Source organism: Dryas octopetala, chromosome 4 (assembly GCF_963921425.1).
Source record: "Dryas octopetala chromosome 4, drDryOcto1.1, whole genome shotgun sequence".
NCBI lineage: Eukaryota > Viridiplantae > Streptophyta > Magnoliopsida > Rosales > Rosaceae > Dryas > Dryas octopetala.
Window position 1 is genome coordinate 1,430,053 of NC_141369.1, and position 25,669 is coordinate 1,455,721.

The 25,669-nt window shown below is 35.1% G+C and overlaps 2 protein-coding genes and 1 pseudogene across 5 annotated transcripts; 2 read left to right on the top strand and 1 right to left on the bottom strand.

The window, feature by feature from the left end:
• Window positions 1-566: 566 nt before the first annotated feature.
• On the bottom strand, window positions 567-8,994 carry LOC147286016 (uncharacterized). Its single transcript, XM_086239370.1, has 12 exons — window positions 8,987-8,994; window positions 5,136-5,165; window positions 4,617-4,722; window positions 4,445-4,515; window positions 4,032-4,101; window positions 3,559-3,621; window positions 2,712-2,783; window positions 2,460-2,561; window positions 2,187-2,261; window positions 1,675-1,782; window positions 1,226-1,342; window positions 567-1,083 (listed from the first exon to the last, which is right to left on the bottom strand). Exons 1-12 carry the CDS (start codon window positions 8,992-8,994, stop codon window positions 1,015-1,017), a joined length of 891 nt encoding a protein of 296 aa, XP_086095496.1. The 3' UTR covers window positions 567-1,014.
• A 6,519-nt stretch (window positions 8,995-15,513) lies between these two features.
• Window positions 15,514-19,728, top strand: LOC147286017 (phytoene synthase 2, chloroplastic). Of its 3 annotated transcripts, none has more exons than XM_086242756.1 (6): window positions 15,514-16,288; window positions 16,435-16,485; window positions 17,638-17,810; window positions 18,203-18,438; window positions 18,729-18,921; window positions 19,357-19,728. In XM_086242756.1, exons 1-6 carry the CDS (start codon window positions 15,835-15,837, stop codon window positions 19,414-19,416), a joined length of 1,167 nt encoding a protein of 388 aa, XP_086098882.1. In that variant the 5' UTR covers window positions 15,514-15,834; the 3' UTR covers window positions 19,417-19,728. The 3 variants fall into 3 exon arrangements, with proteins under 3 accessions (XP_086098882.1, XP_086098883.1, XP_086098881.1); XM_086242757.1 differs by lacking the exon at window positions 19,357-19,728 and adding an exon at window positions 19,019-19,318; XM_086242755.1 differs by having other exon boundaries at window positions 15,516-16,288; window positions 19,376-19,728.
• A 2,897-nt stretch (window positions 19,729-22,625) lies between these two features.
• On the top strand, window positions 22,626-24,138 carry LOC147286018 (uncharacterized; annotated as a pseudogene). The gene is made up of 3 exons (XR_015121674.1): window positions 22,626-22,924; window positions 22,983-23,798; window positions 23,879-24,138. The product of XR_015121674.1 is annotated as an uncharacterized LOC147286018 (transcript).
• Window positions 24,139-25,669: the final 1,531 nt, after the last annotated feature.

Genomic DNA, 25,669 nt, shown 5'->3' on the forward strand with positions numbered 1-25,669 from the left:
CCCTAGCTAGCTAATCCATTTTTAACCCCCCTAAGAAACTTCAAAAATCTGCACAAAATATAAGGCATGGCTAGTTCTAAATTATGCACACTAGTTAGCTAGCTAGCTAGTTCTAAATTCTGCCTTTTCCTTTACAAAAGATTGGAATGGCAGCACTAATACCATATCCACAAAATGTACGTCAAAACAGTATACCAACATGCATGTCTAAAAATAATGCTCGGTGACATAGTCTCCCCACTCAACTCGGACTTCATCAATTCGGACTTCATCAATAATGCATGTGTATCTACAGGAATATACCTTCATCTTGCATGTGTATTATAAGTCTTTTAAACATCATGTTTGAGCTACCATGTGATATAAAAATTATATTAGATATCGCTATTATTTTTTTTTCCGATGTATATGCCTGTATAAATATCAGATTTAAGACATTAGATATCAGTGTTGAACGGATATTGTAAATGTTTTTTAATTAAAAAAAACAAAATTAAAATGGATTGTTAGATATCAGTTTTTCCTGTCAAATATTTGATATAAAAATTCGAACATGCACAATCCAATTTGTGCAATTTAAATGCTTCCATCAATTTCATCCAACATTCTCATACAATATTTCCAACATCCAATTTCAACCATATTCAAGTTAACAAAAATAAATTACAAATCCCTCAACAAGTAGGGATAACCCTAGCTAGCTAATCCATTTTTAACCCCCCTAAGAAACTTCAAAAATCTGCACAAAATATAAGGCATGGCTAGTTCTAAATTATGCACACTAGTTAGCTAGCTAGCTAGTTCTAAATTCTGCCTTTTCCTTTACAAAAGATTGGAATGGCAGCACTAATACCATATCCACAAAATGTACGTCAAAACAGTATACCAACATGCATGTCTAAAAATAATGCTCGGTGACATAGTCTCCCCACTCAACTCGGACTTCATCAATTCGGACTTCATCAATAATGCATGTGTATCTACAGGAATATACCTTCATCTTGCAATAGACATTCATATATTTACCTGGATAAACATCCTCTCTGCATCTCCAACTTTACCATTTTCTCTCAAAATAATTCCCTGCAGAAGCATTAAAGAACTTAGCCAAGAAACTTGATTAGCTGACTTTGATTATATGTATTTACATACATGCACACAAAGCGGAAAACAGACTAATAACAATTTTTTTTTTTTTTTAAAAGGCAAGAAAGCAAAATGAAACCTTAGCCAAATAACCACGGAAGTCATTTGGATGACTAGAGATTAGCCGATCATAAACAGATACAGCATCACTGATATGGCCCCAATCTGAAAAGGCTTTTCCAAGAAGTAATTCGACCTGATTATTCATGGTATAACCAAAAAAGAAAAAACGATAAAAAAAGAAGAAAAGAATCAGAAATTGCATAGCTTGAAGCATTTGAACCCAAAAAATAACATCTCATGGTAAGAAAACAATTGAACAAAAAAATTTTAAACTTAGAAAGAAGAAACAGCGAGAGTGGTGCAGGGATAAATTTGGAATATCACAGATTTGTTTAAACTTGGCAAATCTTTTTGGTTTGGTTTAGTTTTTTATCACCTTAAAAACAAAAGTGCAATAACGGTTCAGTAGCCATTTCAGTGATGCCAAAATATGTAATATTTATATTATAGAAAACCATGACTCACTTGAATAGGGTCCACTTGCAAATCTGTTCCAGTTGTACTGCTTCCAGCCTTCGGATCTGAATTGTCTGCATTTATACGTTCTCGAGAAGCAAGAAGAAATTTAACAGCCTGCAAACCAAAATGAGGGGGAGGGGGGAACAAGTTTGATTTACTAGTTGTAAGAAACAGATTAAAGTAGGAGACAATTGATTCAGAATTTCACAACATATAATTAAATAAGGGATCAGACAAATAAATCATGGTTGGTGCCAGTGTGCCAACCAGATTTCTTTGATTACCCAGAGTCAAGCCACAGTTCAACAGATTGGGTGAGTTCATAAAATGATATAGCATAATCTAGAACAGGTAAAATCATCTTATAAGTTATAAGACATGTTTATTACCATAAGAATTATCATCACCATGCTAAATTATTTGGACCCTAAGGACCTCGTTAAGAATGCTACCACAGATATATTTTAAAATGAAGGCTAGTGCCATTTTTATTTCAATCCACAAGAATAATAGAAAACCTCATCTGGTTTTTTAGCAGCAAGTAATGCATTTGTAAGGCCGCGCAGAATGTCAAATTCGAGATCTTTAGAAACCTGTCACAGAACAACAGAACATTCATGTACGACATTATTGAACTTATGTTAGTAATAGTCATGCATATTATCAACTAACTAATAACATCAATGCATCTTCCATGATATAAATGATTCGATTTCTACTTCTACCAAGCTCTTTCGACTGCTTTCTACATGAAGTTAGCTGTTAGTGTGCACAGTTGTCAGAAGACTGACCTTTGAAGAAACCTTATATGCAGCAGCACTCCCTTCATAATCCTTGAGTTCATATTTAACTTCTCCAAGCAAACGAAAAACTTCAGGATCACTTGGTTTCTCCTGTGCATCCCCCCCCCCCCCCCCCCCCAAAAAAAAAAAAAAGAAGGTTCATATGGATTTATCAAGCTGAGAATTCTCCATATAGAACATTTTAAGCAGCACATGCCACATATAATGTGCAATAATCCAAAAACAAAAACAAGAACAAACCTTAGCCAAGTCCTCAAGCAGAGTGGAAGCCCGAGTATATTCTCCTAATTCTGCTAAGGTTACTGCAGCTCCCTGCAAAGCCCGAAGAAAATATTTGACATGGCTGCCACAGGAGAGTTGATGGTAAACCATAACCATAAGCAATCAAGTCAGAGCTTGTGGATTTGCCTTACTCCTCACAATTTCTATTCATTCCCAATTAGATGAAAGTATAGCTTATTTTTTCTTGGCTGTGTGTTTATTTATTTTTTGCTTAATGATAATAATATGAAGACAGAGGTTCATCAAGCCATTTAACTATTCTCTTTTTCCAACTTTCCTTTTGCTCCACCATGCTCTCCTTCCTCTTATAGTGATAAAAAAAATAGTAGAAATTGTCCAACAGATAGCTAGGATGAGGATGGGGATTCTATTCGATCCTCCTATCTCTGACCGAAATAAAAAAAATAATGAAAATCTTAAATATTTCATAAAGACTTCTTGCTTCAATAAACTTCTAATCTTCTAAGAAATATGATTGCCTTTGCATTTTGGTTCCAGATGGAAGCTAAAAAATAATTTGAATTAGGTTCATGTGTAAACTTTAGTTTTACACAGTTCAACCAACATTGACATAAACAATTGATATCTCACATTGGTGATCCCATTATTATTCTTGAAACCAGGAATGATATCTTTTGTTGTTAGTTCCAAAGCATATTAAAATGAGAATGGCAAGAAACTAAGGAGCTTCATCATATAGACAATAACTAAATAGAGAAACAAAGTAAAACCTCAATAAAAGCAGTAGAAGGATTCAGTAACAAAGGATGCACAATACTATGTTGTGTAACACACTATGACTCACCTCAAGAGCAGTTGGATCTTTTGGGGAGTTACTAAGTGTTGCTTCGTATTCTTTCAGCCTCGCCTGCCACAAATCAAAAGTAAAAATGTTCTTATCAACAATAATAAGTGTTAATGATCTTCTCATGATTCTTTCAAACACACAGTAAGAATCTATAGTTTATTAGGATTGGGCAAAAGAAAACAAAATAGAGTAAGCAATAGTGGAGAAATGCAGAAGTGATACAAAAATAGTATGATGACACAAGTGATAGAAAATTTGGAATTACTACATGACATGTATACTAAAGTATGCTACCATTGCACATAGACAATCCCATAAACAAAAGCAGTTCTCTAGATCTAGAGTTAGCTTAATGCCTTCGGTACTTTTACACATCTTTCAGAAATGATCTATACTGAAGTCAGGATCATTTTTATGCAAAAAATCTAAACTAAACAAAAAGGGAAAAACATATTTCCTATGAGCATCACCTGAAGGGACACTTTCTCTTCTTCAGAAAGTTTATTATTGGTTACTGCAGCATCCTCAGTAGAACTGAAACTGAAAACTTGAAGACCATATCAAAATGAAATCATTCCTCAGAAATTACTCAACAATCAACTGCTAGAATAAGAAGAAAAGAAAATCAATAATAAAATACCAATTGATTCAACCCTTAAAGTAGTACAGGTTTGTTCCCAGAAACTAATTTTGCCTTCTTAGAGAAAATTTCAAAAGTTGTGATTTACAAACATGCACACACACATGAGATAGAGGTTCAGTTTTATGACCTGTAACTAAATTGAAGCAATATGATAAATCATGTGGTCATGGCTAGACACAAGAAAAATAGAAACATAAGAATATTCCAATCTTAAAAGCCCTTTAATCTACTATGTCATACCTTCCGGAAGGAAAAAAGTCTCCAAAAGCAAAAACTAAACCACAGACCACTACAGCTACACCTACTCCAATCTAATTCCATGAAAAACTTTGAATTAGTGATATGTGTACTGTGAAAAATCATTCGTAGCATTATTTATGTGGTTCCAAAAGAAAAAGAAGAAAAAGTGTACCTGTGTACCAAGTCCAATTGTTTTCTTCTCTGATTCAACAGGTGCATCATAGTCAATTGCCCCAAATTCCTTTTTTACCTCTGCTTTCTTCTGCTCAAGTGCTGAACTGAATTTTGTGCATAAGGGATGATATTTATTGGAAATAATACCAAAAACAATATATGAATAGGGAACCACCCAATCAGCCATTATGATATGCTAATGCAGCAACACACACGCATGCACGCGCATGCACACACATACATGATCATTAATTATTTGATAAAGAATATGGTGTTAGGTAGGGCTGAATGGTGAAAAGGAATTTCATACACTCAACTTCTTCACTGTAGGGTAATGAATTAAATTATAATTTATTAATTATTATGTGTCAAGGGTATAACCATGAAAGCAGAGATCTTGCTGATACTGTAGTACTCTATCTGTGGAATTACTTGCAGAGAAAATGAAATGAGCTACTAGAGAAACACAATACACAAGCTCGTTATCACAATACAGCTATATAGAGAAAAGGCAAACCTTATATAGCTCGTTATCACAATACACTCGCTGCAGCTCGCTCAGGCTCACAAGCTCCCAAGTCGACAGAAACTGTACACCTACCAAAGCTCCTGTGGTGCTGAAACCAAAAGCCAGAATCAGCACAAATAAAAACCCAAAATTCCTAAGTTAATTCACAGAATCAATCATGCCAAGAAAACCACATAAAACAATTATGCAAGATCTGGGCTATTAACTAACAGCTACTGAAGAAATATAGTGTTGATGCAAATTCTCGTAAGGTAGATGCAACAACTTAGAATAGCTGATCTGGCTGATCAGATGCTTTGCTGGATGGTGAAGTGGATGTTGATTGAGATCTTCCTGCAAGAGAAACAAGATCAAAGGAGATGGACCGGTGTGGTACCAGCCAAACACGCTCCGATGATGAAGTCAGTGATTGTGTTTGATGGTGGATGAAGAAGAACAAAAGATGAACTTGGGAGAATGGGAAGAATAAGGCAAATGTTCTGGGTTATTCTCAGCAAGTTGGGTAGGCTCTTTTGTGGATGGGAATTTTTGTGTAAGTGTTTTTTTTGTGTAGATTCATAGATGCATAGCTTTGTATTTTGTGCATATATGGTGCCTTATATAGGCAAAGGAATACTTAATGAATAAGTTACCTGCATGTGAATGAGTGGTTGCCAGAGACCCACGCACCTGGCCAGACCTAGTTGCATGTTCAGCTGCTTACTTCCTCAGCATTCAATGTTGCATTGAATGCTCCATTAAATGCAAGGTTGGAAGGTTCAGGCAAACTCCCCCAGTAGTCATGAATGCAGACTGGATATTCTATCTGTCAGAAGATTTGTGTCAGGTGCATTCAAGTGTGGCGGTTCATCCCAACGTGATCTTCCTGGGAATGGCGGCGGAGAGCCGAGCCGAACCGAAAAGATGTTCCTTATGCGTATGCATGAAGTCCGTGTATGATCGGATCGGACATGGGATTCCGCACCGAGCCGACCCAAAAGACAGGGGTCCCTCCGAACCCTAAGTGGCCGACGCCAGAGCCCGAAAGGAGATCGCTTCAGTGCCGAGCCGAGCCGAACCGGGATGACCTATGGAAAGATAGACACTCAATCCTTTGGAAGGTCATCGGCTCGGCTCGGACCAAACATGGTGGGCCCGGCGTGGAGACCCGGTCTGAGCTGGCAGAGGAAGTGCTGATTGGTGATGACGTGGAGGTCAAAGTCTGACCAGCCACGTGTCCAACCAGGATTGGCCGTTGGATCGGTGTGGGTTTTCCCACAAACATATAGTAAAGACAAAACCCCACACTAATTCCAGCATACAGAGAAACCCACCAAACGAATGAACTCATTGAATTGAAAGAAACAAGAAAAAATGGGAATCTACTCCAGAACCTGCCAAAGAATGTTGAAAGGTCGTTATAGGCAATAAATTATGGTGAGGGCGATCTTCCCAGATCCCTAATTTCATGAAGCATACGAACCTAGCTAAGAAATCCATAATTTGAAGAAAAACCTAAACAATAGAAAAGCCCAATTTTGAAACCCTAATTTCAGTAAAGAGAGAAGAGGACAGAGAGAAAGAGAGAACCCAGGATGAGATAGAGAGAAGATCGAGGACAGAGAGAAAGAGAGAACGTAGGACGATGACTAATCTTACCTTTTGGCTGCAACCCAGGACGATGAGTGTGGCAGAGAAAGCTCTTGAGGGCCGACGATATGGCTAAGGTCAACTACGCGACGATGACAAGGCCGGACTGTGAGAACGGCGACACCATGATGAGGGCGTGGGTGAGAGAGAGAGAGAGAGAGAGAGAGAGAGAGAGAGAGAGAGAGCTCGGGGTGAGAGGAGTGTGAGAGGAGTGTCTGAGCTATAGTGTTTCTGTGTTAATTGTGTTTGAGAGGGGGGGAGTGTCGGGTCTAACTTAAGTCAAAACACTTTAAGTTGTAACAAAAATTTTTATATTTGATTTTGAGCTGAAACAATTAATATCAGTTTATGGTTTAGATATCGGTTATTGTAGAATTTTAATTTTTACCCAAAAATTTAGATATCGAATTTGAAAACTTGGCGATATATAAATGTATTTAGACATCATTTTTAGAAAACTAAAAATCCAACTGATATAAAAAACTTTGACAATATCAATTTGTTTAAAACCGATATATTTTTAGTGATATCTAATGGGGTATTTCCTAATATCTGTTCTCACTCCCAAAAGCCATTCAAAAAGCAAAGCAAAACCAAGAAAGAAATCATCGAAATTCAAGGTTGGAGACAATGTGTTGCTTAAGATTACACCTCGTTGTGCACTCAAAAGGTCTGGCAAAGGCAAAAAACTTGCTCCACATTTTATTGGTCCTTTTGAGGTTTTGGAGGTAAGTAATGAGCATTCTTATAAATTAGCACTTCCCCCTCAACTATCTTGTATCCATGATGCATGTCATATATCCATGTTGAAGAAATACCAACCAGATCTTTCAAATGTTCTGGACTGGAAACATTTGAGCATTTGAAAAGATCTATCGTATGAGGAGAAACCAGTTAAGGTTGTGGATCGGGAAGAGCAAGTTCTTCGTAGCAGGAGCATTCCATTGGTGAAAGAAGTCTGGCAAAAGAAGGTTAACGAAGGTTAATCTATTAGAGCATTCACTTTGTATTGTGTTAATCTATTTTAATGAAGGTTCTTTTGAATTTTGTTCCCATCATTTGTAGCCTTTTTTTTTTTTCTTTTTTTTTTTGTTCAAATGGGAATTCATTGGAAAAAGAAGAGGAACACAAGAAATACTTGGGAGGAATATTCAATTAGGATTTTAAATGACTTTGGTGGAATTGAAAAATTTGGTGGTATTCAATCAAACTTTTAAAGAGTTTATAAAAGTTTGATGGTATTCAATCAAGACTTTTAAAAAGTCTATGATATTCAATTAAGACTTTTAAAGAGTCTATAAAAGTGACATGATATTTAAAAAGTCATTGACTTTATTAATTGATAGACTTTAAAAGACTTTCATGAACTTTAGAGTGTAAATTATGTTATATCAAAGTGAATTCTCCAACGTTCCCCAGTGGTTTTTTTTTATTTTAAGAGTGACGCTAAACCCCTTAATCTTATTTCTTCACCCACTTCTTAATTTATTTTTTCTAATTACTATATCCTTGTTGAACCGTAAAAAAATTCAAAGGTTGAGGTTGAGATAAGATCCTCATGTACCATGTGCCTCATTAATTTCAAATGAAAAACAGGTTTGAAAATGAGATAATGTGGATTTATCTGAAATCTTAATTATCTCTTATCAAATGAGTTTAAATTTAAATGGAGAGAGTTATCTCATCTCCATCTAATCTCATCACTTGAACCTTTCATTGGACACTGAAAGGCTGCAGGAAGAAGAAGAACGTGCATTTGCTATCACCAAAACTTTGCCACCGCATTTGCTATCACCAAAACTTTGCAACCACTAGGTAGATGACACTTCTTTTATTCATTGCTCCTTTCAATATTTGGTTTCGGCTGAAATCCCAAAAAAGTTTACCAAATGATTCGGCTAAATCCATTGTCTCTCAATCGGTTTCAGCTGAAACCACAAAAATTCATCAAAGGATTCGACTGAATCCATATATCTCAAGCACCGAACGAGTTGGGCCGAATCCATGGTGCGTTGAGTTATAAAAAATGCACGTCTGCTGATTAAGATTAAGATGGTCCAAAGCAGATGAGAAAGGTACCTGCAAAAAAAAAAAAAAAAAAGAGCAATAGTTTCGCGACGGTACTGGTACGCAGGGAAGAGAAAATCAAGTTCTCTTGAAGCCTTGTTTCAAAATACTTTAAACTACAAGACTACAAGTGTGAGACTTACCTTTCCATGCGTCAAAGAAAACTCCAAGGCAGCAGGGGTTGTTCATTTGGAGTTTAATGGTTTAATACCATTGCATCCATCTTTTGGGCTTTGTGCACAAAAGTCAAGGACCAGACTACCTCTTGGTATCTAGTGGGCTATGCATCTGAAGACAAGTCTTTTTTAAAAGACAAAAGAATGCATGTAAATTTGGTGGATGATTTGCACAGGTTGTGGAACAAAGAAAGAAAAGAAGATGGCGCAGCAAGCAAGAGGAAAAGACAAAGGCCTAAAGTGATATGCAAAGGCAAAAAAACATGGCTGCAGCCCAAGCAAAGTCTCAGGCCCGTATCCTCTCAACAAAAAAAAGAAGAAGCAATATATCAGTCCATCCGGATTGGGTGTAGACTCCAACTCACAAAAAAAATACCAGTTAACAAGTAGCTGGTGCAAAATTCATATCAAGTTTAATGGGATAATATTCAGTTAAATTTCCCATTAGCAAGAATTTTTACCAATTAACAAATAATTGGTACAAAGTCCAATGGATCTTTCTCAAATCTGATTGCCCATTAAAAAAATAAAATGTATCAATTAATAAATAATTGATACAAAACAATTATAGTGGGCACATAACCAAATTCATGTTAGCTCATAATAAAAAAAAAATGTGTCATTTAACAAATAAATGATACAAAAATATTAATAGGCACATTTTCCTCCAATCCCAACTTCAAACTCTCGAATTGGTACAAAACCAAATTCTCAATTGGTACAAAACCAAATCTCTCAAATCCAAATCCCAAAATGGAATAAAGCCAATCAAGTCAAATTCTTTACCGAACTACATCCGATTTGATCCCATCATGGATACGTAGGCAATGTGAGCGAAATTCACACTCAACCGTTTTCACAAAATTCTCTAAATTCCCTTAGGAATTAATTCATACAAGTTTCTTTGAATTAATTTCACACCAAATTAAATCCGTCCAAATTCTCTAGAAATTAGTTTTATACACAAAAGTCTCTGAATTAATTTTTCAAATCAAATCCAAAGGCTCTAAACCCTACCCAAATTACACAAATCTTTTAAATGGGTCATCCACTCATTTAAATCCTAAAACCTTGGAACTACGCGTGGTTTGATCCTGCAATGGGTATGTAGGCAACCTAAAATATGGGTGTAACTGCAATCGCAAATAAATTCAATTTCAATGGGTCTTTCACCTATTGGAAATCCAAACACTCACAAAGTGATCCGTTGGTTTCATTGCAATTGGAATCAAAGGGTATTCCCTTGAATCAAGGGACTGTAATTAAGAGATGTACTCCATCTTGAATGGGTCGTACCCAAAATAATAAAACCCTTATTCTATAAATGAATTTGGGTGAAATTATATTGGGTAATATTATTGTTTATTAACCATTTTTGTTCAACAATCCTCTCGTATTAATTTTCTTTTTGCTGGTCGTCATATTTCGTTTTATTAAGAACAACATATAAAGATGCTGTCGTAGATCAGAGTGTTGCATTCTTCAATGTTCATGGAAGATATGCACATGGTAGAACTAGAGTTCAAACATTGCATTAAAGGAATTAATATATATATATATATATATAGATAACCTATCAAGGAAACCATTTTTTTTTTAAGGAAACCCACTACTGAAACTTGAAATATGGAAACAAAACACAAACACAACGAGGAAGGAAAGTTACGAGCTCCTTGGCAGTGGAGAGCAGTTTTGCTCACCTCCTTTAACTCAGGTGTATGCTCACCTCCCATCTAAAATACTGCCACGTGTTTAAAAAATTAACCATGAGTTAACTATTATATTTAATTATTTATGATGTTATAATGATGAAAGAGAAAAATAATTTGACAACTCTTTTCTTATTTTATCCTTATCTTTTATTACTCAACTTTTTTCCACTTTTTTATTACCTATTAATTTTTATTTTCTCTTTTATTTAATTATTTCTAATAATTTTTGCTTCTTTTGTTTTTTTGCTCTTCTCTAGTACGCCTCTAGTATCCAAAAAACCACATGTATTTAAAAATTTTTGCTTTTTTTTTTTGCTCTTTTCTAGTATGCCTCCAGTACCCAAAAAACCACATCCAATTTTTTTGGGTCTTCTCATGTATACACCTTTTATCTAATTTTTTAATTAATTAAAAAAAATAATCCAACAACACATTTTTTTTTTTGCCTAAGAATTCTTCTTTCTTGTCTCATACATGACCTTTTCAGATCAAACAAATTCTTAGGTCAATCCAAGGTGTTGCAGCATTTGAAGAGAGAAGAATAGTTGCAACGACATAATTATTTTTTTTTTTGAACTCATGTAACTTTTTTATTGGATTTTCTATGTATGTAAATGAGTTGTTTTAGATTTTTGTTTGGCCAACATTTTAGATTAAACTTTGCAAATGAGTTTTTTGTTCGAATTGAAAATGTGTTGTTAGAATATTTTTATTTTTTAATTAATTAAAAAAATAGATAAATGTGTATACAGGAGAAGACCCAAAAAAATGGATGTGATTTTTTGAATACTAGAGGCGTACTGGAGAAGAGCAAAAAAATAAAAGAAGTAAAAATTATTAGAAATAATTAAATAAAAGAGAAAAGAGAAATTAACGAGTGATAAAAAAAAGTTGAGTAATAAAAAATAAGGATAAAATAAGAAAAGAGTTGTCAAATTATTTTTCTCTTTCATCATTATAACATCATAAATAATTAAATATAATAGTTAACTCATGGTTAATTTTTTAAACACGTGGCAGTATTTTAGATGGGAGGTGAGCATACACCTGAGTTAAAGAAGGTGAGCAAAACTGCTCTCTTGGCAGTGAGAGCTTGAGTGTGTTGATTTGGTTGCAATGATAAATTAATTAATAAATAATATGAAGGACAAAAAAATAAAAAATATATTGGAGAAATCTTAAAATAAACAATAAAAAATTCTATCAAAGTTATTAGAAATCTATAAAAATTCATCAAAGTCGATGAGAAAAGTCAGGCAAACTTGTTAAAACTCTAAATAGAATTCTGCCAAAGTCTATGTAGAGTTTATGAAAGTCATTAAAAATCCATCAACTCTACCAAAGTCAATGACTTTTAAAAACTCTACAAAAGTCATTAAAATCCTAATTGAATATACCCCCTCTAATGAAAATGTATTGGATAGTATTAGGCTTTGTATAACTGTGGGTTGTGAATTTGTAGCTTAAGTTTGGTTTTTGAACGATGGCACACACAAAGTTGACCCTAAAATTCATTGAGTAAGTGTTTTTTTTTGTTGTAAAAACTTACTCTTAGTAAGAGAGATTTCATGGACACTATTGAGTGATTTAAAACACTCATTACTTATTTTTGTCATGAAACTTTCAATTTTATCCCCCAGTAATTATCTAATTTTAGGTACTAAAAACCAATCAAAATGAATCTTATTGAATTGATCTAATTTAAGGTTTTTTAGTTTTAATGACCAAATTTCAATGTTTTTTCATTTTAACTACTAGAATTTTATTTCATTTCACTTTAGGTATTAAATTTTAGTTTGGGTACCAACTTTTAAAAATGTTAATCTACTTATTGATCGGCGACATAATTTTTCTTTTTGAACTCAACTAACAAGAGAGTATAACCACAACTTTTTCACTAAGTCACACAACTTATTTCAGTTGTTGCTTTTTCACTGATTTAAAGCTTAAGCTTTAGAGTTTAGTTTTTAGGTTTTTGGACTTCATCCCTCAAATTTAAATCTAGAGTCATAAACTTTTATAAACTCTAAAACTTTTATAAACTCTATATATTTACAATTGTGACTACATGACAGTCATAACTATATACTAAACAAAAAACAATATGCAATGAAATGAGCCGATCAATCGGTGGCAATTAAATCACACTTCGTATGAATTTGTGGCTTTATCCAAAATGTTTTCTTTTAAGGTAGTACCAAAAAAAAAAAAAAAATAGTGTTTTACTATTTTGTTGAAGAATTATTTTTATAAATATTTAATGATAATTTTCATTTGAATCAATCGAGATGAGTCAGGTGTGATTCTTCATGGTGAGCTGCATGGTCTGCAGCCCATATAGTTTGTTAATCCTCAATGTTGCATGAATTGAAATGCTATGGTGATAATTATTAATTTATTAATTAATGTTAACATGTGAGAGAAAATATGATAAAGAAAGTGCAGAAGGAGTACGTGTCAAACAGCTGACCTTCAAACCCACGAGCAAACGTGTGGAGGAGGCCCCAGCGATGTGGTCTTTTTCCGAAAGGCACTCTTTTTGTCGGTAAGCCCGAAACGCACTTTTTAGTTTTTACACTCCAAGACAAATACGCAAATGGCAAATACACAAAACGACACTGACAACCCCACACACCGACTCACTCACCCAACGGTCCCAACCCAAGTCCACCAAACTTCCACACTCTACACTACACCACCACCACCACCACTGGATCGGGCCCCACATCACTCTCCTGCCAAAGGCTCAATGGGGATCTGCCACGTGGACAACCCCACCCTTTTGCTCTCGTGGGTGATAAGGTTATCCTCCACTGATTGGGTGCCTTTTGCGCCTTGTCATCCTCTTTGGATATCCTCTTGCTTTCTCAACTCTGCTCACTAATTGCTTCCTCTCTCGCTCGGGTCTCTTTTCATTTCGGATCCGGGCCCGGACCTACCTACAAACTTACCAACTCTTATGACTTAATTGCATATATTTATTAAACAACATTGGAACTGATTTATTAAATCAAATTATTGCCAATAAATACACTTGCAATATATATCCGTCAAAAGATTGTCACCTAGAAAAAATTTGTGCCCATTTATCACCTAGATTTGTCTCGACATGAAAATGTGGGACATAGAGCGGGTGTATACAATTGAGATTTTAAAGGAGTTATAGACTCCTGCATATTTTATGGATTCTTATGAAATTTCACGGAATCCATCAAAATCTATCAAAATTCACCACTTAATGAATCCTTTAAAATTCATGAGAAATTGAATACATCTAGATTTTAATGAAATTCTTAAAATTATGAATTGACTACACTTATATTTCTATGGAATTCATCAAATTCTGAATTAAATACACTTAGATTTCTATGGAATTTTAAATTCTTTTAAAATCCATTAGAATCCCAATTGAATATACCCTCTAAGTTTCTGTTAAATCAACATATATTTTTTCCAAATTTCCTATTTTGTCCTTGAGAGAAATTAAGAATAATATAATTCTTTTTGAAAAGTGTTTCTAAATATTTTTACCCATAAATCAGATTAAAAAAAAGTGTTCTATCAAATATTTTGCCTTAAATTACGATTTAAAAAAAATGTTCTATCTAAATAATTTTGCAATCAACAGCGTGAGGGGATATCCATTTAATTTTTTAAAAATGTTTGGGTCCTCATGTTTAATTTTGTCCTCATGACCAATTAAATGAACTCCACAATAAGAGAGAGAAGAGAGTTGAGATGATAGATACCATCGTGAGCTAATTTGATTAGTTATGAGAACAAAGTTGGTCTTCAAATATGAGAACTCAAGCATTGCTCTTTATTTTTTGTCATAAAGTTCTTTTTTATTTTAATATTTTTTACATTTTCTATTTGGGTTTTAGTTTTTTAAATGTTCTATTATATGAATTGACTGAAATACTCTACAAGTTAATATAAAATTTGACGGAAAGTGAAGATAAGTGTCACATTGTCACCTTTGTGTAAATCTGGGTGGTAAATGGGCACAACTTTTGTTTTAAATACCAACTTTGCACATGCCCAATAATCTGGGTGGTAAAAAAACCTATTATAATTTATAGGAAAAGTTTTAACAGCAGCTTCTGAACTATAACTCGAGTTCACATTTGCCACATACAAATAATTTGGCTCTCAGTCTTCTTGGATGATAATTGAGGAGGTTCTAATTTATATAGGTTTAGACTGAAAAAAAAAAACTGTTTATATGACTAGAATATTAGATTAACAGAAATGTTTCCTATATCAAAATAAGTAAGAGAGATGAAACACTTGCAGCATTTCTGTCATGTTTATGCCTATATCAGGACAAAAAGTTGCTACTTTTCAATTTGATGAGTGAGACTGAGGAAGTGAAAACAACTGCATCAGTGGATCTCTATCCAAAGTCCAGACAAAGGGAGAAGAAGCAGGTTAGAGTATAATTATATATAAATAAAAGAAAAGAAAAAAAAAAAAACTAAAAACTAGAAAAAGAAATATTTAATAAAACAGAAAAGACATCTTTTATATGAACCTGAAAAGAGCAAGAAAAGTAGTAGAGTCTGGAACAGTGGAGAGTTGAGGTGGGTCAGGTGGTGAGGGAAGGTCTTCCACTCTTCCTAGTGGCCGTTGTTAGTTTTTTTGGTCATGATGTTGATGCGTTGAACTTGGTTTAATTAATTGTGCATTGGGAGCTACTATTGTAAGTGGGTCTAAGCAAACTAGCAACAACAACCACAGGTGTGCTTTTCTGTCACTACTTTCTACTTGTATTATCAGATTTTGTGCTGAGCTCAGTTTTAGTTTGCTGCTCAAGTTGTTGAACATTTTCTTTGGGGTTTGAGAATGAGATCCCAGTTGGGAGTTTCTTCTTGTTCATGTTTTTAATGCCCTTTTATTTTCTGTTGGGTAACTGAGGAGTGAGTTGGATAAGCTTCTTCAAATTTTGTTTTTGTGCATATATTTTGTCAATGTTTTTATCTGGAAGAAGTTGAACTGCTTTTCTTTCAAAGAAAGATGAAACTGAAATGAGTTTGGTGTATATTTTAAGGTTTGAGAAAGAGTAGCGCAAGAGTTTTTGGTAGCTGAGATTTGAAGTTCAACATGTCTGTAGCATTACTGTGGAAGGTTTCTCCCAATACAGAGGTGTTCAATTGCTTTGGGATTTTAGTTTCATCGAGGTTTGTTTTGGGAGATCATCGGAGTTCGATTAGAGCAAAGATGGGTAGAAAACAGAAATGGAAATCTTGCTCCCTCAGTACAGATGTGATATATTCATGTGTTGGGCTTGGGGGGTCTGGCTTAGAGAGTGAAACCAAATTCCCCATTTTCTCTAGCATGGTAGCCAACCCGGCCGGAGAAATAGCCGTCTCATCGGAGCAGAAGGTTTACGATGTGGTGCTGAAGCAGGCAGCCTTGGTTAAGAAGCAGTTGAGGTCTAGTGGAGATCTTGATGTGAAGCCAGATATTGTTCTTCCCGGGAGTCTGGGCTTGTTGAGTGAAGCTTATGATCGATGTGGAGAAGTTTGCGCAGAGTATGCAAAGACTTTTTACTTGGGTTGGTTTTCTCTTGAATGATTTTTTAATTTTTCTATTCAAAGGAATTTTTTTGCTTTCAGCCTTTCACTTAGTAGTGATCTATGTGTAGCATTAATTTGTAATCTTTTGGAATAACTCAATTCTATTCTGATTTTGGCTTTTCAGGAACTTTGCTTATGACACCTGAAAGAAGAAGGGCCATCTGGGCAATATATGGTGAGTGACTATTACTATTAATCAGATTTCAGTTTTCCCTTTATGATTTTGTCATAGTACATTCATTTTGAGTTTCGATTGAAACAGATGCAGAAGGGCATTGATTATTATTGTAGTTTAAAGAGTACTTTTGGATACTAAATTGGGAGCTCATGAAACTGTGGTCCAAATCCTTGAAGAAGCACTTCTTGCTTTTATTAGCACAAATGGTATTCCATGCCATTTGATAGTTACCTTTAGTTTGGCTGTGTCCATACTAAATCTGTATTTTCTATATTCCAAATCTGATAATTGCTCCCTTTTCATGTAGTAACACAGAGCAATAAGTCCCAAATACATGGTCATCTGTTAATTATTAAAACTGCTTTGGAACTTTATTGAAGTTTTAAGGTTAACATGTTAAAAATAAAATAAAGAGAGAGAGAGAGAGAGAACTGTCTGCCAAAGCTAGGTATGCCATCTGATATTTTGTGCTAAAGAAATGATCTACAATTTGGCTTCCTTCCATTTTATCACTAGCATTTTGGAAATACATCCCATGCTTTTCTTAGAAAGAAATTATGGAGGTCATAAAAAGCATACTTGTTGGCAGAATCTTGCTTAGGAAGAATGATGTGGTTATCTTATCATCTTGTCCCAATTAAAATTCAATTGAAGAATGCGAGCTCTTGAAAATTCGTTGTCCTCTAAATATTGAAGCCAGCCTTTACGTGCCCTATCTGAAAGATCCATAGCTAACAGGCAATGTTTTCCTTTTCTCCTCAAATAATTAACTTGCCTGCGAGTTCCAGACTGCTTCAGTGATATGAAAATTTCTTCTTAAACTTCAAGACACAACCACTTCAACTACCATCAAATAGTTGTAATGTGAATAGAGGTTGATACACAATCTTGATGTTATAAAAGAGAGGGATGGAGAGATTGAAAGGAGAAATGGGAATTAGAGGAAATTCTACTGGATTATCTATCATCTTAATAGATGCTATCACTTGTACATGACATATTTGTTTTGTTCTTTATCATTTTCTTTTCTTTCTCATAGTACATATTTACTGTAAAACATATATTGTTATGGATGTTTGTTCTTGACTTCACCCTAAGTGACAAAACTTATTTCCTCTTTTGTTCTTCTGACGTTCTCTGCTCATACAGTGTGGTGTCGGAGGACAGATGAGCTTGTTGATGGGCCTAATGCTTCACACATAACACCAACAGCTTTAGATAGGTGGGAGTCGAGGTTGGAAGATCTTTTCCAAGGTCGTCCATTTGATATGCTCGATGCTGCTTTGTCAAATACAGTTACCAAATTTCCTGTCGACATTCAGGTTAGAATTACTGTCAAAGTATTATATGACGGAATCCGATAACGCCTAATCTTTAAGCTTTCATTGTAAAACATTTTCATTTGTGTGTCACGTTTGGACTAGGATTTGGAAATGACCTTACATGTTTCCAACCAAGATATGTAAGATGCAAGCCATAGATAAGAGGAATGGATCTTACTAGCTTGGTCTGTCTTAAAGTTACCAGCAGAATGTATTATTTTTTTATTGCATCAAAATATATGAATTTAAGACCTACCCATTTATTAAAAATTCTAGATAGATGCCTTTTCAATTTGATTAAAAATTCAATTATACCAGGATTAAGCTTGTAAATTTATTTTAAAGCTTTGAATGTCAATGAACTTCTGACCCTTTTTCTGCTCTTTTTGTAGCCCTTCAAAGATATGATAGAAGGAATGAGAATGGACCTTAGGAAGTCAACATACAAAAACTTTGATGAACTATATCTCTACTGTTATTATGTGGCTGGGACTGTTGGATTGATGAGTGTTCCAGTTATGGGCATTGCACCTGAATCGCAAGCAACAACGGAGAGTGTATATAATGCTGCCTTGGCATTAGGGATTGCAAATCAGCTAACCAACATTCTCAGGGATGTTGGAGAGGAGTAAGTACAGAGCTTTAATGATTTATATATGCTGAAATTTTTTAATCATTTTAGCAATGTTATGGTAACAAAAGTGCCCAAAACCGTAGAGTATGTTGGCCTATAACTTTCTTTATCTTCTTCTACTTAATGCTTTTGCTTTTGTTTAAAATCAACTGGATGTCACCTAAATTTGAACTGCTCAAATGAATGGTCTCTTGTTGGAACTTACTCTGTCATTACTACTAATCACCTCTCACTTGCAGTCATCTTTTATCCTTTTTATGACTTATGAGCAATTTCTTGAGCAGTGCAAAGCGAGGAAGGATTTATTTACCACAGGATGAGCTTGCACAAGCAGGGCTTTCTGATGCTGATATATTTGCTGGAAAGGTCACAGACAAATGGAGGAATTTCATGAAGAATCAAATTAAGAGGGCGAGGATGTTCTTCGATGAGGCAGAGAAGGGAGTGACAGAGCTGAGTGAAGCCAGCAGATGGCCGGTAAGCCTCAAAAGTTTAATAAATATGAAACAAGTGCTGACTAGATCTGAGGTTCTATTTTGTTCTATTTAATATAAGATGTCTCTCTAAATTGTAGGTGTTCTTATCGAAACTAGGAAGTTGCCACTTTTTTCAAAAATAGCTATTCCTCCTTGCAAGCTAATCACAATTTGACACGTATTGACTAATAAGGACGAATTGGTCATTGAAAGGAAGAAAACTATAGAAAATTAAACACGTGTCAAATTGTAATTGGTTTTTCAAACTTATTCTTGTTCCCTTTCCCCTGTGGTCTCAGTTACAAAGAATGTCATATTTAGAAGGGAAAAATTTACAAATAGGACAAAACAATCATCAAAGTATGTGTCATGTTTGTAAATTTTTCCCTATTTAGAATTAGAGAGCAAAGGTTTTGTTACCTTTTTCTGATTAAAGTATTCAATTGTTGTCGCAGGTATGGGCATCCCTACTTCTGTATCGCCAAATATTAGATGAGATAGAAGTTAATGATTACAACAACTTCACAAAGAGGGCTTATGTTAGCAAAGCTAAGAAATTACTTGCTTTGCCTATTGCATATACTAAATCCCTCATTCGCCCCCCAAGAACCTCTTCTTATTCAACTAGAGCTTAGAAAATTGAATCCTTAACATCAAAAATTCTAGAATTGCTTATAGAGGAAAAAGAAAATGTTAGTGAAATGCATAATTTGTATATTATAATCTGTATTATTGCAGCACATATTCATAAAATTAAAGAGTAATATGATTTTACTTAAAAGCTATAAGATTGTTTTGTGATTCAACAGCTCAATTTTAATAATCAGTTCCCTCCTTCTATTCAATGATGTGGTTTCTTTGCCTAGTAAGAACGAAAAAACTAGAACATGGAAAAAAGGGAAAAAAAAAAAAAAATTTAAGCATATTACGCCAACAACGTGGACAAAATTGGCAAACCTCCTTACTGTATTTGTACACTATTATTCAGGATACTCAGTTTCTTGTGACCTACTTTAAGAATTTACATTCAAAGCATGTCTTCAGTGATGCTAATTCTGTTGTCAATGCTCTCTTGTCTACGACATATAATTTTGAGCAAACGATCATTTTGGTCCTTATAGTTTGGTAGTTATTTTAATTTCGTTCTCATTGTTTCAATTTTTTCAATCAACTCCTCATAGTCTCAAAATTATTTTAATCAAATTCAAAATTACATTTTTGTTAAATTTTTAGATGGTAAAACTCTAATAATTGTTTCAATCAAAAGCTTTCGGTAATAATCTTTTGGGTAAATTTTATTTTAGTACCTCAACTATACCACGAATTTCAACTCGGTACTTCGTTTTCAAAAAGTGGGATCCGCGTACCTGTATTTCAAATTCGTGATAATTTAGTACCTCCGTTATGTGATGATGTGGCACCCACATGGCGTATAGCTGGTAGCCACATGTCGCCACTAGAATTGATCCTGCCCAAATAGTCCATGTCGGCCTGACCTTTCTAATTCCCTTCAAAATATTTGTCAAGTGGGCCTGACACACTGCCACATCAAAAAAATATATTAAAATAATAAAAACATGAAAAATGAAACTAAAACAAATTAAAACTTATTAAAACTCTTCAAATTACATCAATTAATGCCTTATGTATTCACAAAAAAAAAAAAAAAAACCTCTGTGACTGACTCTCAAGCTCCGAGAACCCTAGATTTGTAGTTGTGATCTCTGTGACCCATCTTAGATCAAAGACGAGCTTGACCCAAAACCCAGTACAGAGATGATCTTGACCCAAAACCCAGTTCTCGGTCCAAACTACTAAGTTGCGCTCGCTCGAAAAGTAAATATCTTGAAGAAGGCGTTGTCACTCCAAACTACTAGTTTTGTGGTGTAGAATGGTTTGTTGGAAGATACACGAGGAAGATGACTACGAGATACCTTTTTACAGCAAGTATTTTGTTGTCTGGGTTTGTATTTGTAATGTTTTAGGGTATGGGGGTTATATGGACTTTATATAGAGTTGAATGGGAGACAAAATTGCATGTCTGCTAGTGATGAGAATATTTGGGTATGGGTGTGTGCGTATGGTCATGTGAGTTGTCTGGTTGTGCTACTGCGAACTTTAATAGAAAGGTGTGTGTTTGTGCTTGTTTTCTACCGTGTACTTAATTTAGTGGTGTCATATGGGTTGCTCAGCTAGTTGGTGGTACAATAATGCTTGGTTATTGACTGTTTTGTGGTCCTAGAAAGTGTCTAAGAAAATGTATGACTTTTTTTTTTTTTCTGGTGGGAAAGTGTCCAGTTGGAGGGAATATAACTTGAATATTTAAAGTAGACAGAAAAAAAATATTCCTTTTAGTGGGAAAGTACATGATTTATTATTCTGTTGCCGAACTTTTAATGATTTATTATTTCATACATGCAGACATTCCAGAACGTTTCTCAATCCGACTGCACCATAATGGTGATTTCAGCTATGAGAATTACAGAGGAGGCAAAGTTACTTGGTTTGATTACTGTGATAAGAACTTAATGAGTCTTACAGAAATAGATGAGTTTGCTGAGAAGTTGGGATATGAGAGTCAATTCGTGTGGTACCATTACAGGATACCTGGGCATGAATATAATGCTGAAGGTCTTAAGAGGATAGAGAATGACAATGATGTAGTTGAGATGTGCAACTATGTCCTAGAAGATGCTATTGTCATTGATATGTTCTTTGAGCACATGTCTCCAGATGAAGCATTGGAGAGACACAAACAATTTGTGGATGATTTAACTAGGGTGCCTAGCCAAGTCCAGTTGGTGGAGCTAAGTGATACTGATGATGATGTGCTTGGGGTAGGAGAAGGGAGTTGAAGCCAGAGGGACAATGGTAAGCAGGTGAGACAAATGCCAAAAGAAATGAAAAGAAAGAGAAGTTGATTTTGATAGCAAGTGAAGGTCAACCAACTGGCGGGAGTGAAGAACCACATGTTGGAGGTGCACAAGTAGATGAGACTCAACCAAGTCAACCACCATCTGAGAATGACTTTATTGATGATTCATATCCTCCAGATGATGATCACCATCCCATGCGTAGGTTTATGGATGAGGTTGCTCAACAAGATGCAAGGCATGATGGAAGGAATGATCTACCACCTATGGAGCATGCAGCTGCTGCACAGAGTGAGAATTCAACTGCACGTGAGGGTGAGACCTCAACTGCACATAAGGCTGAGACCTCAACTGAAGTAGAGAGAAGGGCATCAAAGAGGAAAGGAAAAGACCCTGTGCCACCAGAGGGTGGTGTGCATGACTTGAATGTGAGAGAGACAGTGGATGGTGATGAAGAATATGACTCTGATGACTTGCACAATGTGGTAGACTCTGATGAAGATGAGAAGACCCATAAGAAGTGGCCTGAGTTCAAACCTACTACTGACATGGTGAACCCAAAGTTCCAAAAAGGGTTGATATTCAGTGATGCCAAAGTTTTTAGGGCAGCAATGATTGAGTATTCCATTCGTAATGGACATGGAAGAATGAAGTTCAGGAGGAACGAGTCATTTAAATTGTAGGTGACATGTGCTAAAGGTTGTCCTTTTTTTATGAGATCGATAGTGTTGGAAAGAGGCACAAAGATGACTCACTTCAAATAAAAAAGATGATGAAGGTGCATATGTGTACTTGAGATCACAACAATAGGAATGTTTTCAGCAAGTGAATAATGGGTAAGTATGTGGGAAAAATCAAACTGAACCCTACAATCCCAACAGATGCATTGATGCAAACTGTGGAAGCTGAGTGGAATGTTAGGTGTACCAAGACACAAGCTTATAGGGCACTGAGAATGTCAAAGAAAGTGATTGAGGGTTGTCATGCAGAGCAGTACAGTAGGGTTAGAGACTACTGTCATGAGCTCATGAGGACTAACCCTGGTACAATAGCAAAAGTTCAATATGAGGAAGGGAACTTCAAGAGGATTTACATATGTTTGGAGGCATGCAATGAGGGTTTTAAGAGAAGGTGCAGGCCACTCGTGAGATTAGATGGTTGCCACTTGAAGACACCATTTGGAGGGCAGTTGCTATATATATGCAGTAGGTGTGGATGCTAATGATGAAACTTGGGTGATAGCTTATGCAGTTGTTGAGGCTGAGAACAAGGATGCATGTATCCCCAAATGTGATATGCTCTTGAACAACTTATGTGAGAGTTTCAATAGTGTGATTTTGGTGGCCAGATGCAAACCCATTCTCACAATGCTAGAAATGGTCAGAACCATGTTGATGAAAAGAATTCATGTTAGGAGGGACAATATGTTGAAGTGTCCGAGGGATATTTGCCCCAAGATCCAAAAGAAGCTAGAGGTTAACGAAGTTGATAGTGCAAGGTACACTGCTAGTTGGAATGGGATTACAGATAACAAGTTGATGGAGGTGGTGGTGATCAACTCATTGTAGACTTCAATGACAGGACATGCAGTTGCAGGAAATTTCAACTCATTGGCATTCCTTGCATTCATGTTATTGCTGCATGTAATTACAAAAGAATGGCCCTAGAAATGTTCGTGGATGATTTCTACCACAAGAGGACCTTTCTTACCTCTTACGATTGCTTGATCAATCCAGTGAATGAAATGACATTGTGGGAACCAACTGATGGGGATGAGATACACCCCGCTGAATACAGTAGGCAACCTAGCAAGCCTAGGATGAGGAGGATGAAGTCATTGGGAGAGACAGAACCTGAAGGTGATCTTGTGAATGTTGGTAGGCAGGACCAAGTCACAGTTAAATGTGGAAAATGCAAAAAAGAAGGCCATAACATAAGGACATGTCACAGGAACTTACCACCAAGACAAATGCTTGAACGAAGGGCAATGCATGTAACTTCTGAGGTATATTGATGATAGTGTTCTTTCTATGGCATGTTCATTGTCCAAGCATAAATTTTAATTGCATTTATTGTGTATTTCAGGATACTAGTAATGTGGCAGTATCAACCCAAGCCTCCCAAGAAGCCACTAACTCACCTCCACCGCCAACTCAGGCATCGCAACCATCACATGCATGATCAAGTGGAAGAAAAAGCAAGAGGACCAAGAAGCAGTAGGTGATTCGAAGGTTGAAGGATTTTGAAGTTGTGGGAGCAAATGTGTTTTTATGAAGTTTTTGCAGGTTTATGTTAAGGGCTCGTATATGGAGGTTTTTGCTGGCTGTGCACTTATTGTTTTTTGAAGGATTGAACTTATTGGTTTTGCTACAAGTGGATATACTGATATTTTGAGCAGATTGCATCAAGGAATTAAATTTTGGATTTCGAGAAAATTTCGATGGAAATTTCGAAAATTTTTAAATTTCGACAAAAATTAGACGGAAACAACGGAAATTGTTATCAAAATACGAAATTTTTTAATGAAACTTTACTATATATTTATTTAACATATTATCTACTAAATTGATTAAAAACATTGAAGAAATCAAATTATATAATAGGTTTCATGTGATATAAGGTGAATATAATACGCGTTGGAGCAAATATTGTTAAATAAAATTAGTATAATAAATAAATAAAATTAGTTTATTCTTTATACTGTATAATTTAATTATACACTAAAATCTAAACCCTAATACTCTATATACTCTATATACTCTAATACTCTATATACCCTAATACTCTTTAGGCCCTTTAGGATATTTTTAATTATTTTTTTATATAGAAATGTATTAGAGTTTAAGATTTAAAATAACTAAACGAAATCTCAAACCTTTTTTTTTTCTTTCCAATTGCCCAAAGGCCCTAAACCCCCACCCTATTTTTTTTATTTTTATTTTTTTTCTTTTCTTACTTTTTTTCCCCATGCTTCTCTCTTCAATCCTTGTTTTATTTTTTATTTTTTATTTTATCTTTCCTTTCTTTTTTCCCGTGCCTCTCAGGCTCTCACCCAGCCAAGCTTTGTCTTCACTGAGTGTAACAACCCAAATTTTGGCTTATGAGAATTTTGTTACTTAAATTTTTCAAACTTGTTTTAAGGTTTGTTTAAAGGAATTAGAAATTTTTTAAGTTTATTTTAACTAACTTAGACCTTTGGTTGTGGTTTTAGAGCTTAGTTGTGTGGAAATAAATTTTAGAAAATGAAAATTCAAGAATTTGGCGATTATTATTGTTTTCAGAATTAAATTATGAGAGTAGGATAATTTTTTTTGAAAGAAATTTGACTATTTTGAGATCATAGGAAATTAGTACTCATTAATACGAGTCTGTAGAATTTTTCAGTGAATTACCCCTTAAAGGCATCCCGGATTTCAGGTCTTGGCCACACAGGTCTCAGAAAGCTTCGCCACGAGGTACACTTTTTATTATTATTTTTTACATTCATTCCCAAAACCCATCTCATTTATGTATCTAATTTTCTCTTAGTTGCAGGTCCTAGAAAAGGAAAAGGAAAAGGACTCATGACGGCCATGCAAACAAACATGCCGATCAAACCTGATGTGGCCCCTCAGCCCTCCGGCGAAATTTCTCGCAAGAGAAAACCCTTGCTTGTTGGTAAGTGGCCGTATTTACAATTTGGTTTTTTTTTTTTTTTTTTTTTTTTTTTAGCAGCTGCTAACATCTCCCTTTGTTTAGATGAAAGTGATCACAAGAAACTCCCTCGCCGCAAACATACCCGGCGAAAATACGCCACCATGAAATGTTCAGGCGAACTTGAGGTACCTTTTTCAAAAACGATTTTAACTTGGATTTCTCATATTTCAACTATTTTAA

Bases quoted from the DNA above. Each gene is read 5' to 3' on its own strand.
- LOC147286017 (XM_086242755.1), top strand. From the start codon at position 15,835: ATGTCTGTAGCATTACTGTGGAAGGTTTCTCCCAATACAGAGGTGTTC. The intron at 16,486-17,637 runs GTGAGTGACTAT...CTGCTCATACAG, and splicing joins GGCCATCTGGGCAATATATG to TGTGGTGTCGGAGGACAGAT. The intron at 18,922-19,375 runs GTAAGCCTCAAA...TTGTTGTCGCAG, and splicing joins GTGAAGCCAGCAGATGGCCG to GTATGGGCATCCCTACTTCT.
- LOC147286016 (XM_086239370.1), bottom strand. The intron at 2,262-2,459 runs GTCAGTCTTCTG...GTTCTGTGACAG, and splicing joins CATATAAGGTTTCTTCAAAG to GTTTCTAAAGATCTCGAATT. The intron at 1,084-1,225 runs GTTTCATTTTGC...ATGCTTCTGCAG, and splicing joins TCCGTGGTTATTTGGCTAAG to GGAATTATTTTGAGAGAAAA.